Source organism: Apus apus, chromosome 3 (assembly GCF_020740795.1).
Source record: "Apus apus isolate bApuApu2 chromosome 3, bApuApu2.pri.cur, whole genome shotgun sequence".
Taxonomy (NCBI): domain Eukaryota; kingdom Metazoa; phylum Chordata; class Aves; order Apodiformes; family Apodidae; genus Apus; species Apus apus.
This window is the reverse complement of record NC_067284.1, coordinates 56,633,345-56,650,885: the sequence shown is the minus strand read 5'-3', so window position 1 is coordinate 56,650,885 and position 17,541 is coordinate 56,633,345. Positions and strand designations below refer to the sequence as shown.

At 40.5% G+C, this 17,541-nt stretch overlaps 1 protein-coding gene across 1 annotated transcript in view; it reads left to right on the top strand.

The window, feature by feature from the left end:
• TTBK1 (tau tubulin kinase 1) overlaps nt 1-17,541 on the top strand; it is a 103,847-nt gene that overhangs the window by 3,116 nt on the left and 83,190 nt on the right. The window contains exon 2 of the mRNA XM_051613983.1: nt 11,315-11,473. Coding sequence (XP_051469943.1) covers nt 11,366-11,473 — 108 coding nt within the window. The 5' untranslated portion in view covers nt 11,315-11,365. The remainder of the gene's footprint in view (nt 1-11,314; nt 11,474-17,541) is intronic.

Here is a 17,541-nt window from a genome sequence, read left to right as displayed (position 1 = left end):
ATTTCTGTGTATTTTCCTCTCTTTTCGCTGGTTATTGGCTTCAGAGAAACTTTTGTTTTATGCTGGGACATCTTAATTTTTAAGGCCTTTGCCCTGATACCACACCAGAAGCTTTGGGCTACCCAGAGACATTGTTATTAGTGAGACAGCCCTGTCTGTATGCTTGTTGAGTCTCCCTAAAAGCACCTAGCCTTTCCTAATAGGTCTCTAAATCATTATGTTTCCTCCCTGCCTGCCAGTTTTTTTTCATTTTCAGTTTTCTGAATGTATCTGGTGTGGAAGCAAGACTACCTGATTTTCCAGGTCCTCTGTAGAGTTCTTTTACAACCAGAAATCCTTGGCATCTCCTTTCTTATATTTTGTCTACTCAGTCATTCTATTTCTTCTCTGTCTGTCAAACAGCAGACTGGCTGGCTGGCCTCTGGTCAGGTATGTGTGGAAGATACATAATTTTTATCTGTAGTAATTTGCTTCATGTCTTTAAAGCCATCAAGCTAAAAATACCATCTTTAGCTTGGAAGAATTTGTGCTGCTTTCTTCTTTTGCACACATCTTCTATTTTGTAAAGACTTTTTGTTTGTACAATAAGTAAATTAGAATTAAAATCAAGCAATTTAAAGTTGCACTGGCCAAATACTTTTTTTTTTAAGGTGATATATTCTAACTTGTCTGCCTGCCAGCTATCTGAGTCGCCTTGGAAGCCTTCCTTTTCCTCTGCCCAGCAGGTGGGTATTCCTGGTGCAGGAGGATGGGATACCACTATCTGGAGAGGAGGTTCCTCTGACAGGATCATTGCTAGTCGTCCTAAGACCTGTTGCCCCAAGGTGTTTTCTTCTGCTTGGTAGGAGCATAGCCAGAAGGTAGGGCTGTGACTGAAGTTCTCTCTTCCTTCTCCCCAAGCCCTGATTTCTGCAGTTCATCCAGCCCTAATGTGAAAAAAGTATGTTGCTTCTGAGGACAGTGAGGTGTGTACATCTGGTCGGAGGTAGGTAGCTGCACACAGTGCTTGAAGCAGACTATAGCACTCTTGCCTTTCTGCTTCACTGCTGCCTGCTTCCCAGCTTCCAGCCTTTTTAGAGGTAGTGGAGAACAATTTGTAGGTAGTTCTGATGTTTCCCTCCTCTTCTAGCATAAATGGTTTTTATTATACAGTTAGAGGATAGAGACTTCACAGTCTTCTTGACGTATAGCTTAAATTCTTGCTTCATGTTCTGCTCACTCCAACAAGGGGGATGGTCTAGATGTCCTATACTTTGTTTCCCTCATTTAATGAAGAAGAGAAAGTTGCTTTTGCTTGTTACCTGAGTCAGAAAATAGAAGTCACCTTTGTAGTGACATTGTGTTAGGAGACTTAGAGCTTTGTGGTTTAATTATTTCTTGAATTATTTAAGCAGAATCTAGCTGCATCAGATTCTAAAATTTACTATTTACTTAGGGGTTATGGAAGTAAGTTATCAAAACTAACTGGTTTCTTTACATTTTGCTTTCCTTGGTGGGGGGGAGGTGGGGGAGAAAGTTGGCCTCAGACAGAGTTACTCCACTGCTTTTTAACAGAAGTGGCTGAATCCTGTGATCTTATGGAAGATTGGGGTCTTCCTGCTGTGGAGACAAGCACAGAGCACAGCTTGGCTGAAGCTGAAATGGATCTGGGGTACAGCTCTTCCATTGTGCTGGCATTTGTTTGACAAACACTACAGTGAACCAGGAGCTCTCAGCCAAGGAAATAACCTTATTTATTAAGAAGAACACTAGTTTTTCTACTGGTACAACTCACTGAACTGGCCCATGGTGGAATTCTGCCTTCAAACATTCAGAGCTGGCAGGAGAGAGAACTGTTCTCATCATTGCAAGTAGGTTTTTAGATTGGTTAATCAGGAACCTGAAGCTATGTATCTAGGATCAGCATCTGTTTATAGGCTTTATGGAGAAGGGAATGTAGGTGATGTAGTGTAACAGTGCTTCCATTGATTTTTAGCTTTCATTCATTAGTGCCCAAGTAGCCAAAAACAGGATGTTTGTTTTCAGGTTTGGTTGTGGTTTTTTTTCTTTGTTTTTGTAATTTGCGATGGCTAAAGCAGCCTTTTAAAAGTTTCCAAGCCTTGACCTGAAAAGAGCAAGAGATCTAGAATCCACAATCACCCTTGTTCTAGGTCCTATCCGTAAGGAAAACTCCTGTGAAAAACTAATTTGCTGTTGGCAGGCTTCAGCTTCTAGCAGAAGAAGAGCTAGAATGAGAGAACGCTTAAGTTTCTTAAATTTTCATCACAGGGAGATACTTCTACACTACATGAATTTGCTTTTCAGTGTGCCTTTTGGGTAAGATACATGCATTTTAAAGAGCTTAGTTTTCAGGTGCCTGGAAGGCATCTTTCAGCCTTTTTTCAGCTCCAGCTTTTTTAGTGACTGAGGCACAGATGCTGCCCCTTTACCAGACTCCACTGTCTATCCCCAGTTGTAGACAAGGACAGAATCACCTCACTGTTTTTCTGCTTCTCTCTGTAGCAGTGCTGGATTCTGTATGCATGACCTGTATGACTCATAGATAGATGTCTGAGCATGAGTTTTGTTGAATTAAGGAGTATTTAGTGGAATATGCACTTTTTCTTTCTGCTGTTCTTCATGTCTAGAAAGAATGGGGAGCAGCTGCATATTGAGCAGCGATGAGGTGTACAGAGCTTTTTGATCGATGAGCTAATAGAAAAAATATATGTAAAAGGTGCAAATGCAAAGGGCAGGTAGTCAAGTATTTTCTCAATTTTGTGACTGTAGGTGTCAGGGAAGTGGCAAGAGGCATTTGGGTACTAGAACTCAGGTCTATCTGGTTGCATAGGTCTCAGGAACCAATTTTCAAGTTTGATGGCAAGTCAGAAGCTGTTATTTTTAATGTGGTTGTTGCTTCTTTTGCAAAACAGATTTTGTTTAAACTTGATAGCTGTGTTTCTGATTGTGATTAAATTATGTACATTTTCCTCACCCCCTTCCAAACATCCTAGGCCGGACTTGAACCTGTAATTGTTTTGTTTGTGGAGTATTGAAGTGTTCACTAGTAACCACTAACTTGGCACTGGTGAACAGAAATGTGCAGGTACGCATTTCAGGTTGAGATCTGTTTGAAAAATTGCTCTGAGCTTTGGCCAGCTCAGGTACAAAATTTAGTTTTCCTTTATGAATTGCAGTTATGAATAGAAGTAAAATTATTTTTACATTCAAATATGACGTAAGGTTTGTGATCCTTTTTTTTTTTTTTTTTTTTAATAGAAACAAATTCTGGCCATCTGTGTTCTGTATCAGGAAATTCCTAGGATCCAGCTACCTGGCATAGCACTGGCAGACTAAGGATCAAAGTAGAAATATGGTTTATGACAACAAATGTTCCCTGAGGAATAAATTTTGAAGATTTTTTTTTTTTCCTGAGAATAATATTCAAGAGAATTTTCTTTTAAGCAACTGGTGTAAGATCTGATAGCTAAGTGAGAAGACACACGCCTAAGTCATAGAACTGCTTAACTCAACAGATGGGAAAACTTAATCCAAACCTGGGTCTGTTTACCTGGTGTGCAATAATCCAAACCCCACACATAGTCAGGGTATTTCTTTATTCCATTTCTCTGCAGAAAAACGTTCTAGGTTCCACAAAGCTAGCACGCCTGCCCTGTAACACAGGGTTCTTTTATACACTAAAAAATGCAAAATTACCTTTTATCTAAATATACTGATAAAATTTGTCTACATGATTGGTTAACTAGTTATTTGCTTGTAAAGTGGTAGTGCTTCTACTTTTCACCATGCATGCTCAGAGGGTGGGGGCTTTTGTGAGCAGCGGGTCCTTCCAGCCTAAGGAAGGGTATTTTAATTTGATAACAGTAAGTTTAATTACTGTTTTCTATTACCTGTTATACTTAGTGCTCAAGGCTACAGACACGAGTGGTTAGCATCTTCCAGTCAACTCTTCTTCACAGCAAGATAAGCTCAGTAAACACCCCATTCCTTTCCCGTTGGTGATGCTGGCCTGTCTTTTTCGACATCAGAATGCTTATTTGCATGGATTGGGAGAACGCGAGCACGTACTGACAGTTGTGGACTAGATGGCATCATAGACACATGTGGAAATTGCTTATATAGAGGCAGTCCAGACCAGCTTGTAAAACTCTCCCATAATCTTAGTAACACCATTTCTCCTTGGAAACTGACTCACACAGCAGTGCAGAAAGAACTTGAACAGACAGTGCTTGCATATATAAGAGTTTTCATCTATCTTTCTAGGATATTCAGGCATATAGAGAAAGAGGTGCATCCCACAGCCATCATCTGCTTTGATGTTACAGTTTGCTTTGTTAATATTATCTTTAGATATTAACTGCAAAGGAAACAAATTCCTCTAGAACTGTAGATCCTTCAAATAACAGTGGAATTTGAGCTTCCAATCTAAAATCAAGTTTTACACCGCTGGCAACTTTAGTCTTTGAGAAGAAGCTGAGGGAATATTGAATGTGGTTGGGAATGCACTGGGATTTCCCAAAGGCAAAAGAATAAGTGGGTCAGCCATAAAGACATCACCTTCGGGCAAGTCATCAGCTGCCTGCAAACTGAAAAATGGGGAGGCTGCAGATCAGAGAATGAAATGATGGATATGCAAGGGTCAGAGGAAGGTTGAACATGTTCTCCTGAGTGTGCTCCAGCTGGGTGAGAGAGTTCCTTACAAAAACTAGACAATTGTTACAGAAGGGCTGTAGAAAAATTATTTAAGTGATTAACAGTTGGCATGGTGAAAAGTTCTTGTCAGTCTCAAGAAATCTCTTCTCTGGTCAGCAGTGGGCTTTGAACACTGCAAAAATTTTGTCACACTCTCATTTAGTCTCATTTATGACATCTCAGTGTAGCAAGTGGCAGTTGCCCCACCTATGCTAATTTTTATTACATTTCAGAAAGTTCTTGGCAACGTTAAGTCTATGTGGCAAATCTGTAAATATGTCATTTTTCCATGCAAAATACCAGAATTTGAATCAAAATATCAAATCTCTGATCAGGGACTTAATGTTATGTTCCTAACCTCTGCATACTTTTTTGACAAGTTTATTTAATCCTTGATAATAATCATCATCATCATCATCATCATCATCATCATCATCATCTTAGAGAGCCTTATGAACATGAGCCAGCAGTGTGCCCAGTGGCCAAGAAAGGCAACAGTATCCTGGCCTGCATCAGAAGTACTGTGACCAGCAGGACGATGGAAGTGCTCTTGCCCCTATGCCTCAGCTCTGGTGGGGCTGCACCTCGAGTACTGTGTTCAAGTCTGGGCCCCTCACTGGAAGAAGGACATTGAGGTGCTGGAGCATGTCTAGAGGAGACCTACCAAGCTGGTCTAGAGAAAAAGTCATACAAGGAGCAGCTGAGGGAACTGGTTATGTTTAGTCTGGAGAAGAGGAGGCTGAGGGGAGATGTCATTGCCCTATACAACTACCTGAAAGGCGGCTGTAGGGAGGTGGGTGTTGGCCTCTTCTCCCAAAGTGAGTAATGACAGGACCAGAGGAAATGGCCTGAAGTTGCAGCAGGGGAGATTCAGACTGGATATTAGGAAGAATTTCTATACTGAAGAGTAGTCAGGCACTGGAACAGCCTGCCCCGGGAGGTGGTTGAGTCACCATCCTTGCAAGTGTTCAAGAAACGTGTAGATGTGGCACTTCAGGGCATGCTCTAGTGGCTTAGTCTGCAGGGTTTTTTCTGTGGGTGGTTTTGGTTGAGTGTGTGTAGTTGTTTGTGTTTGTTAGTGGGTTACTTTGTGTTCATGGATGGACTCTGTGATCTCGGAGGTCCTTTCTAAACATGACGATTCTGTGATAATTATGATGACTGTGTCTATCATTAAATTATTTGAATGAGTAAGATGAGCACCGTTTTCTGTGGAATTGAAGTTACACTTAAGCTGCAGTTAAATGTTTATTGTAAGCAGACCATAATGTTTGCCTGTTAAATTAGTAGAGGTGAAGCTGGTTATGATATTGGAGGGATCTCATGTGTTTGATTTAATTTTCTGCTTGGATCAAAAATTGGAGAAACTCCATCAGGGAGACTGGTGGAAGGTAGTAGACTTCCCTTTCAAACTCTTCTCCCCATTTTTTTAGCTTTGGTGCTGAGACGTAGTTGGAGAGGATTAGGATCACATAAACTGCCAGTAGTGTAGGTGTGCTTTTCTGGTTTGCATTCCTAATGATTTGTTGTCATAATTAACTGTGCTGATTCATCCTTTAGATAGGTGCTTTTGGCACAGAAATCACTGGTGTGTCTGACTGCTCTGTAGTATATGTGAATACAGTCTCTGGCAGTATGAAATTACATGTTTGGGCGTTTTCTTCATTTTGCTTAGATCCTATGCTGTTACTTATAAGTCAGTGTGCAGACAATACATTAAGTTGGCTGTGCAACCATGTAGCCTATGTAGCCTTAATAATGCTGTCAGGGTGCATCTGTTACCGTATTTAATATATTTACGTGTGCTCTGTTCAGTGCAGCCTCCTGTTAGCCAAGAATCTAGACCTGTCTGTCTTGATTGCAGCTTTTTAGGGGGTGTGTTTTTTTGGTTGGTTGGGTTGGGTTTTTGGTTTTGTTTTTCCTAGTAATAGCTACATCACTCCTTAATGGTTGTAAGCCTTTCAAAGGTGAAAAACAGTCCCAGTATCTTGCAACCTCAGCTTTACAAGTGTTGTTTTTTACAGAAATGAAAAGCTGTGAATAGCAAATCCAGAATTTCAAAGGCTGGGGCCCTTGTAGGCCTATGGGAAGAACATGACGGAGGAGACCTTAAGCTGCAGCTGCTAGGAGTTGAGCCTGCTCTCTAAGCAGTGTTTGCTACAGCTGAGGCAGGCAATGAAGGAAGACATGTCTTCAAGGGGCAATTAGGAACCTTTTGAGCTCCTGCTGTCAGACCTACCCTGACAGCCTATTACTTGTTTTTAATTGCTCTTTGAAGTTCAGCTGGAGGTTTTGATGTATTCCAGGGCTGAGGGGCTGTTAGTACAGTGCACTGTGGTTTTTTTAGTCAACTTGTTTCCTGTACTGTTACATGCATTTCTACCTCCAGAATTAGTATATGGTACAATTATTATACAAGTATTTGGGGGGGGGGGGAGGCTGGTATTTGTTTTAATTTGAGAGATTTAATTTTTAGAATTGGCATTTTGTGTTGGAAGCAGGTGATGTTTGTAGAACAGTGAGGAACACTGAGTGTGTGCTGTTAATGCTGCTAGTAACTGAGCCCAAATGCTGCTCAATTGCACTTGGAATCTGCAATGTTTTTCTTTGTGGTTTTTTTGTGTTTGTTTTTTTATTACTTCTAAGCACTCTCAATCCCATTTTTTATATTCTCCTCTTATTCCCCATCCCATCTGTTTCATTTGGCTTAATATCAGTGGAGTTCATGTTGGGAACAGCAAAGTTATGCTTAAATTCTATTTACAACTTTTATTTATTTGTTCCTCCCATGCAAATACTGGACAAGGAGCTTGACCTGATTTCTAGACTGCGGTTTAATGGGGTTACTTCTTTTGGTTTTGCAGATATCCAGCTTTGTCTCACCTAAAAAGCTGTACTTTGCCTCAGCTTTTTAAAACATCTTTGGGATCTGTTTTTAAAGTGGATCCCTTGTTCATGGTAGGGAATTTGGTCAAGTAAAGAGGATCATGGCCTACAGCAGTATAAATAACTTCACTTGTTCTAATTATTTTAATTTGTAGACTTCCTGAGGTGAGGATGTATCCTGAAATAAAGTGGGATATTGCAATTCCTCTACAGTGAGATTAAGACACTTAGGATTATCTAGGACCTTTATTAAGATGGTGAGACAGACCTCCATAGCTTTGTTCTGCTGTTTAAAAAACATCTTTTGTCTAATGAGTTTTCAACTTGGTGTTTGAGTTTGCCTGTATGTTAAGCACTGCTATCACCGTATATTGAGACTAAAGTAAGATAACATAAGAAAGATCTCATACATACATTAGGAATTTCCACAGGAAATGGTCCATATTTATAAGTTTAATTTTTAAGAGTGCTATGATCCTGTACAATTAGGAAATAATTTTTCTAGTACAGCTCTTTAAAATGTTGCTTGCAGGAAAGATAACATTGTAAGATAGGTAATGTGTATATGAGGCTTTTTGATTGATTCTTTCTTCTTTGGTCTCTGACCTCCTGGGAGGGATAAAGGAGACATCTATGTTATATATACACTAATTCCTCTGAAAGTAACTGATAAAAACACAAGTGAATTTTTAGTGAATTTGTCAAGTCACTTTTTCAATCTATGTAAGCTTTTAGCAGCTGCAGCAAGGATTTCTCCAGCTTAACAACTTGTATGAAGTTACTTTTGCTTGGTCTAGTTTGTCTACTGACGAACACAGGTGTGAACAAGGCAGATGTGCTTGATTTAATAAGACTCTGACATGCTAATTGCAAGGAAGTTTTTCCATACTTTCCTCCTAAGATTGTTACTGTTGCCTATCGCAGTCATGCTTCTCTGCTGGGTCTTGATTTTCAGCTAAATAATTGCTGCTGTAGTGCATCAGATTATTGTAAGCTACCTTAAAAATAAGGAGACCATCTATCTACGAGTGCTGTTGACCAGAACTGAAATAGAAGAAACAGCTAGTAGAGCAGTGTGTCAGGATACACTGTGGGGCGTATTAGCCTGTTTAAGCATGATTTTTTTTTATTTCTGTTTTTTTAAAGACCAAGACTTAACGGATGAAACTATAAAGATTCTCCAGTATGGGCTGAGAAGAGACACCAGTATGCAAGAGCTGATTTCACACTTCTTCAGGCTGAGGTTTGCCAAGACTTGATCCTGTTGTTGTCGTCACTCTTTCTTTCTCACAACTGCTTTCATTTCTGCTTCACTTACTATTTCTAGGAAGCCAGTTGTACAGTAGCTTAGATTTGCTCAGCTCTCTTGCCTGTCTTCATGGGAGAGAGGTATAATTGTTTCTTGATGTCCTGTACATTTCCTACAGGAAAAGATGATCTGAAAGTTCTTGTCTTCTCAGTTACTGTCTTCAAAATTACGTATCTGTACATTTTACAGTCTGTACATTATGAAGTTAAAAGTGATGCTGATATGTCAAAGTTCATATACTTGGTCATCCTTTGAATCAGGAACAGCTTTACTGGAGTTCAAGAGATATAATCCTTCCATCTCTTCTCCAGTTCTCCTTAACACCACTTAATAATTACCATGCAGAAATTATGGTCTCTGCTGTGTATTGGGGTAGAGGTGGTAGCACTTTACCTCTCCCCCTCTGACCATCCTTCACCACCTCCCTTCTGTAGCTACATTAGCAAATTCAGGTCTAGCAGGGGGCTGGCTGCAGACTTTGATAGTAAAGCAGGATTGCTCTTCTGAAATTTTGATTGTACTTTAGCAGATGTTGGATTGTATGAACATTTCTCAGCAGCCCTCTTAACACATTAATCTGCTGCTCCTTTTTTCCATGTGGTTACCTTCTACATTTAGGATGAAATCTCCTTTTGTGAAAATCTTTTGAGAAGATCTCTTTGAGATCTTTTGTTCATGTTTTATTTGATCATCCTCTATGTCTTGCACTTTTGACATACTTCTCTCTGCTGCTTCCTTATGCGTGCTGCATGCTGGTCACTTCCTATCCTTCCTTCTCAGTCCTTTCATTGCTAGAGAATGAGCTCTTTTCTCTACATCAGCTCATAATTCACTGGTGACTTTTTTACTTTTTCTGAGGCCTGAAGAAGTGTGATGGTTGAATGACCAGCTTTAGTGTTCTAATTTGGTATTTCTGTTGTTAATCTTATTTAAGTCTGCAGTCAGAGTGCTGCAGTAACACTCATTTATAGAAAAGAAGATATGTATTTTGTGGGAAGAATGATAGAACTGTTAAGAAAGCTTAATAAGTTCCATGTTTAATAAAAAATCTAGCCTACTTCTAAAGCCAGAAAAATATCTTACAGGAAGAGACAAAATGCTTTAGGAACATCTTTTATTATTCCTACTAATTTCTTCCTGAAAAGTGGAATTAATGTGTATCTAAAAGTTATTTTTGTAGAATAATTGTAACAAAATAATCACAAAACAAAAAATAAATTTCAGCATAGGCTATCTGGAGCTCCCTTATAAATCCAGGAAAAAGGAGCATGAAGTAGAAAGCAAACACTGTAGGAACAGGCTATCTCTATTTTATTTTCATCATTTTTAGCACTATGAGTTTGTGTCCTGGTTTAGTGATCAGGGTGAACCACAAACTGGAGGGCAGAATTGCTCCCTATTATCCCCGCTTCACCCACCCAAGGGAAGATAAAAGGGGAATAAGGAAGAGAAACTTAAGGGTCAGAAATTGAAACTGGGTGGGGTGAGGAGCAGATAGATGAACTTATATACAGATACATACAAAACTGATCTCGGTGATGGCAGGAATAGGTGGGTGAGAGTCTCTTGTGGCAAGACCACCTCAGGAGAGGGGTCTATGGCTCCTCACAGCACCTGGAAGAGTTGAAGAACTTCTGAGCAGCAGCAACAGCAAGGAAAGAAAGGTGCAGGAGAAAAAAAAAAGGGCTGAGCTTTCGGCTCTCCTGTCTTTTATGGACTATAACAGGAAGTAGGAATGAATATTGACCCCTCTCTGTTCCAACTCTCCTGAGTCCTTCGGGGTCCTAAAGACCCTCTCTCTAGTTCCTCTTATAGGTGTCAACAACGTGGCAAGCCACTTAAACCATAACAGTTTGCTATGAGGAGGACTAATTTATACAGGGCTGAAGCCCTTTCTAACCACCATCTTCTTTGCTTGGTGTTCATCACAGTGATAGTGTCTGTAATCCTGGCTCTGTAAAGGCCCTTCTACCCTATTCAGATGCTTCAGACTTATTGAATGCAATACCTGGCAAACCTTTATGATTTGTGTTGGATGTTATCCAATGCAAACTATAAAAACTGCCAATGCAGCAGCTGCCCTGTAAAAGCAAGACCTTTTTGCCTGGTAACAATAACAGCTCTTGCAGCATTTGGCATTAGATTCTCTTTGACTTTTTGGCTGTCAGGCCCAAAAGCACTGGACTCCTGCATGGTATAGCTGATAATTGTCACCCTTTTAGCTTGTGCTGCTGACATGAAGCATGGTCGCTTCTGCCAAGTTTATGCGTGAGGTGAGCTCAGATGTTTGCAAGGTGAGTTTGCCTTCTTTCCTAAGAAACTGGTTCTGATTTAGCCATAAGCAAAACCTGTGGAAATGTAGCAATTATTTCTGCCATGATCTGTACTAATTTTGTCATTCCTCCCCGTCTTCCCTATTTTCCCCAGATAAATGGCTCATTTAAATCGGGAGCTACCAAAATACTCTCTGGCTGGCAAATGCAGTGCCTAGCAGCAGTCATCAAGGACGAACCAAACATGAGTGGAGGAGGGGAACAGGTCGACATTCTTCCGGCCAATTATGTGGTCAAAGATCGCTGGAAAGTGGTGAGTAGCTCTGTCTTTGTGCTTCTTCTGGTGGCCCAAACAGATCTCCTCCTGTAACAGTACAGTAACGTGGCTAATTAGTCCTGGGCTCCATCTAGCAACAGTGGAGTGACATGTTAGTAAGATAGTTAATATTGCTCTCGTGCTTTTTAGACTGTCTAGTATTTTTAGAAGGCTGATCCTGCCAATGATTTTTAGGTAGGATTGAGCTGTTGCAGCAGTCTGAGTCATCTTTTAGTAAGAAACTTAGATTTTGAGTTACTGTGGCAAAGAATTCTACAAATGTGCCTATAAATAAACGGCATTACAGTAAAATAATTTTAAAAGAAATGTTTATGGTTGGAATGTCAGCTACTTCAAAAGCCAGAAATTCTGTAATTAGCTTCTTGCTACAACTTCTGTAGAAATTAGGATACTTGAAAAAATTATATCATCATGTGAAGAGTTTTAGTTCTTCATGGGACAACTGTTTCATCTGTTGTGCAAGTTGCATAGGGTACATGAATTAATAGCCATCTTTTATGTGTTCATTGTATGACTGCAGATCTCACTAATCTAAATTCATTACATGAGTTTGCCATTTAAACTCAACTCTTTAAGTTTCTTATTACTTTAATATCTGTGCCAGTTTTTTTTTATTTCTAACAGGTGACACAAGAGAGAACTTTTAGCTTGCTTTTACAGTTCAGGTTTCAAATTTAGTTAAATCTTGATTTTGATTGTTTTTTACAGACTGCTTAATATATATGATCAAAGCACAACTCCGCTAGACATCATAGACATCTAATAATGCTCATCACTTCTATAGATTGGACCTGTCTGTCTTCCCTTAGACACTCAGCAGATGAGCATGTGATTAATGATGGCTTGTGAGCAGAGACTTCAGCAGATTGACCAGAATCATGCAAGGATGCTGTGGTAGAGACATGGAGAGAACCTCATCCTCTAGACACGTGTTTCATTGCCACCAGATTTGTTCAGACAATGCAGTTTCTTTTAGGTGTAAGGCTTTCTCATTAGTCATAAAGTGCGGTCTCTGAGATGATGGGGGAAGTAGCATTATATTATCACCTTAGTTAAAGAAACTAGAAAGAAACTGGACCTTCCAGTACCTGAAGGGGGGGCTACAAGAAAGCCGGGGAGGGACTTGTTACAAGGGCATGTAGTGATAGGACAATGGGTAATGGTTTTAAACTGGAAGAGGGGAGATTTAGGTTAAATATTAGCAGGAAATTATTTAGTGTGAGAATGGTGAGACACTTGAACAGGGAAGCTGTGAATGCCCCCTCCCTGCAAATGTTCAAGGTGAGGTTGGATGGGGCTTTGAGCAACCTGGTCTAGTGTGAGGTGTCCCTGGCCATGCAGGGGCATTGGAACTAGATGGTCTTTAAGGTCCCTTCCAACCCAAACCATTCTATGATTCTATGATAACACATGAAAGGATCAGTACCTTTATACTTCTCGAAATTCTGTATGTCTTTCCTGAGAGTTTTTGTTTTTTGGCTTTAAAGCTTTGCTTTTAAAAGGGTGAAAAGAACTTTAATCCCATGTGTGCCATTGTGTCCATTTTTAACTTGGATTACCAGCAGAAGCCTCGCTAGTTTGAGCTACAAGTGATTTGTAGTAGTAGCACCAAGTCTGTGCTAACTAGCTATGGCACAGCTGCCCTGTGAGTTTTCCAGTGGGCTGTGAAGAGGAGAGGACTAAAGAGACTCAGGACTCTCAACTTGCTTCAGTTCCAGACTGGGGGTAGGTTATTCTCAACAGCCCCTTCAGTTAGACCCCTCTTTTGTTAGACCTGCATCATGCCTGTGTCTCTTTGTTGCCCTGGACAGTTCCAGCATACTCTGTTCTTGTTACTCCCCCATTGCCCACCTTTATTCATCCTGGCACTTTCCTCCTGCTTTTTCCACAGCCATCACTTTTCTGTCTGGCCCATTCCCAAACAGCCTATTTATATTTAAGCTATTCAAACTGCTCTTCATTCTCCATGCTTTCTGAGAGCAGATGGAGAATCTCAGTTTTCTCTCTGATGAAGTACCAAAATGGAGACAATCCCTATCCCCCTCCCAAAGCTTTCTGGCACAGATGAAGGAAAGTCTTGCTGTGCTCTTGCAGCTCTGGACTGGAGCACATATACTTGTTCTGGCAGGATGATACCTGTGCAGGTTAACTGATATACAGGACTTGAAATACACTCTGTGCTTGTGGACTTCTCAGAAAATACTGCTTGCAGCTTTTATATGACCCTCCCTGCACAAATGACAATTTCCTCAGAGCCTACAGTTTGGTCAGATTGTTCATGTTCTTTGCAAAGCTGAATTTTGACACTCTGCTGATGCTAAGCCATTGCTTCAGGTGCATGGCTGCAAATACCAGTTTTTCTTCATTCTCCTTTGCCCTAGCTAGCTTTGGCTTCTACCGTTCTTACTGTTCATCAGAGTGTACATTTCTCCTTCATAGACAGGACGGATAAAACTTCTGTAAATGATGGGAATGTTTTTTAGCATAGTCTAAACAAAGTAATTTTGTTGGAAACAGCAGAACTATTAAAAGCACCAAAAACTCCAAATAAAGCCTAAAATATGTTCAGTTATGTTCATAGGGGAACATTTCAAACTAATTTTAAGTTTGGTAGAAGCACTAAATGTGGGATTAAATGACTTCATGCATGCATCTGTGACTGAGGACTGCTATAAGCTCTATTTTCTAACTGCCTTAGAAAATATACAAATGTGCAGCTATATTGTCAACAACTACCTCTAACTAGAGAAATATCCTTTTATGTTTTATAATATTATCTCACAGTAGTTTTCAATACAGCAGTGAGGTCATTACTCCACTTAAAGTCCCTGAGAAATGAGATACTCTAATTCCCAGCTCTGAGAAGAGCTGGGAATTTGGCCTTGTTCTAGCTAAGTTGTATGTTGTGAGCCTTCATTGAACAGTCATTTCTGCCCTCCCAAAAGTGCACACCCTTTAGTCAGGCCTCCTGTGCTGTCCCTTTGCTGTGCTTGATGTTGGTGTAGAACTAGTCTGATCTGTGGGCTGTAATGGGGCTTGAAATAGTCTGGAAAAAAAATCAAAAATAACCTCTGTTGGCCCAAGGAAATGGATAGGATAGGATCAAGTGACACATGAAAAAGGGAGCATGCCTTGAAGTGAGCATACAGCTGTAACATCAGTAGGACCATTTTTTTCTTTATCGTAGACATTTCTGAATCTAAGCCATAGCGTTCCAAGCTGGACAGTCCAAGATTTCTGTGAGTGATGGATCCTGCTCAAGCAGGTGTGTGGTGTATTTATGTGATGCTGAGGTTCAGCTGCCAGAAGGTTTTTTTGTGTAATTTTTCCTCCTATTGTGACTGTTTCTGGCTGGGCATCTGCTTGAACCTTGTAGTTCTTAGTGCTGGCATACTTCCAGTATTGAACCAGTTTCTAATTTTAGATTGGTGTAATGTATTCCTTGAATTCCTTTCCTCCTCTCATCCTTTATGCTGGTTGACAAAGCTTTGACAAATAAAGGTATTAGTTCTCTGCAGTTAGCCTCTTGGTAGTTCATTTTCCTGTCATTCCAAGTCAGTAAAGTTTGGCTGTCTGACAGCAATGGTATTTTTGTTCTTATTTTTGGAGAAAGGCATGGATGGTGAGTGCATATGCTTTTTTATCAAAACTTTTAGACTTTAAGTATTCTTTTACATCATCATTCTTTACTTGCAGATATTTTTGATTCTTTGACTGGATGAAATCTGGACTGTACTGGAACCATGTGAATTTTGCAGAGACCCCAGAGGGTAACTTGATCTGCACATGCTCTTCCGAATTATATGACTGCTTTGTTCACAGGAGGGAACAAAGTAAAACATAACTTGTTCTTTCTTTGAACTAGGTGTAGATGTTAAGGCTGAATGGTTGTATCTCTTTCATTCACCTAAACACTTCATAGTTGGGATTCGCAACTGAGAGTTATTAGCTAGATATAGTTGGCAGCTCCTGCACTGACCATTGAATACAGGTGGTGACTATTGTACACGTGTATGCTCTTTTGTCAGATACCATCCATGCTTTGGTTTTGTCCAGGTTTCTGAGATTCTGTAACTGAAGTTTTGGTTACATGCGTCCTTCTGTTTATTTTTGAAACCTTTGTGGAAGCCCCACAAATTTTTGTGAACTCTTCACCTTATCTTCATCACAAAGGTCAGGAGGCTATGGTTCCAAGGGGGAACTTGGGACAAGGAAGATGCTTTGATAGTCTTGGGGCCTCTTTTGTTCTCACTTTGTGCAGAATTACTTTGAGTGGGCTTTAGCAGGTTTCAGATTATTTACAATGTGGCACATTGACTTCTTGGTTGGCATCTCAGTTCATGCCTTTTTTTATATAAGTTAGTTTTCCCTTGAAATCAGTATAACTCCAGTCCTCCTAAGGGAGTTGAGTGGACTCCTAGAGTTTGGTGAATGTAGGTCCACTCTTCCTCACCTGTAGTTAAGTAAATGAGGCCTGCTAGCCATTTCTGGATCCAGTAGCCCCTTGAGTTAGGCTGCAGGAGTTTCAGGCTTGCCTATACAAGTTCTCCTAAAAGGCAGTCACAGTAATTGGCTGTTTGAAGCTTGTGGGTCACAGCCTTTAACCTGGCTGAGTTCACCAGAGGTCTCCAGCTCTTGCTTTGGTCCTTTGCTCTGGATTCAGAGTACATGTTCCTGACTTTGTCAGTGATCCTGACACTGAACTGCTTGTGCCTTGGTCCTGGAGCATTCTCCTGGGAAGGTCTAGTCTTTATATAATATCCTCGGAAAGCAGACTTAGTTTAGACAGCAGTGTCTTATGTGCTTGCTGAATAATAGCTTAAATTTGTAATTGAAGGCTTTTTTTGGTTGAGGGGGGATTTGCTGTCTTGGATTTTTTTAATTGTCCCTCTGTGAGTACTGATTTCTCCTTAGTGGGAAGTCTGTGTGTTGTTTTATCTTTAATAAGCTCTGGAGGATTGTGCTGCAAGACTCTTTTTGGAATAAATCCAAAGTGTCTCAGGATTTTTAAAGAGAGCCATATGCAGCTTGTGTAACTGCTGATACATCTGGGGGGGTGTTGGGAGTGGCTTCCCCCCATCAGGACATGGCTGGTTTGTGTTGCTAATCCTGAAGGACAGTCCAGTTTGGGAAAATCCTGGAACCCCCAGATTGGAGACTGCCACACTGAAGGGTCAAGTAGAATGGCTTTTTGGTGACAGTTTACTCCAAGGGCCTAATGTGGCATGAAGCCTTTTAGATCATGGAAGAAGCACCACACTGAGCCCTATGGTTGTGTGGCCATTAGTGGGATGCTGAAAGGACTGAAATCACATCTGAGATGCAGCTTACTTAATTTAAGTTTTCTATGTGTCAGTCCAAATAGATCCGTGCATTGGATCAAATTCACTTGACTCCACAGGCTTTAATGGAAACCTTGATGCCTAGATTGTGCATTTAAGCAGAATAAGTCCTGCTGGTGTTTTCAGCCTGTATCCCAGCCTTAAAAGTAAATGGACTAGTGGAAGGTAGGAAACAGGATGAGAATATTCCCAAATCAGTGAGGTTTAGCATGGGCTGGTGATTCATTATTACCACTTAGTTGACTCTTGTTAGATATTCCCTTCTCTTTCTTGTCTTTGTGCTTAACAGTTTCATTATTAGTTTATTTTCCTGAGTGGTATATGCCCATCTCTCATTTGCATCCAGCAGAAGTTCTGAGTTCATTTTAGACAGTGAACTCCCACAGAGTACCCAAACAATGAGGAAGTGCTTGTGTGATAAGCCTGTGATCTCAGCCAAGACCTTGAGTTGCAAGATAAAAACTTGCTCTGCAACAAAGAAAAGGAAATGGCTGCTGATAGCCTCTGGATGTTGCTGAAAAATCAAGGAGGATGGCAGTGCTGGTAATGATGAATAGGACCATCTGGTGTGCTGGGAAAAGTGTAGCAGAGAATAAATTCCATAAGAGGGTGAGAAAGGATGTGAGGAAGCAGAGGCAGCTTGAGGGCTCTTGAGCAATGAGGTGCATCCGTTGGCTAGATTGTGTGTATAAAATCGGTTTT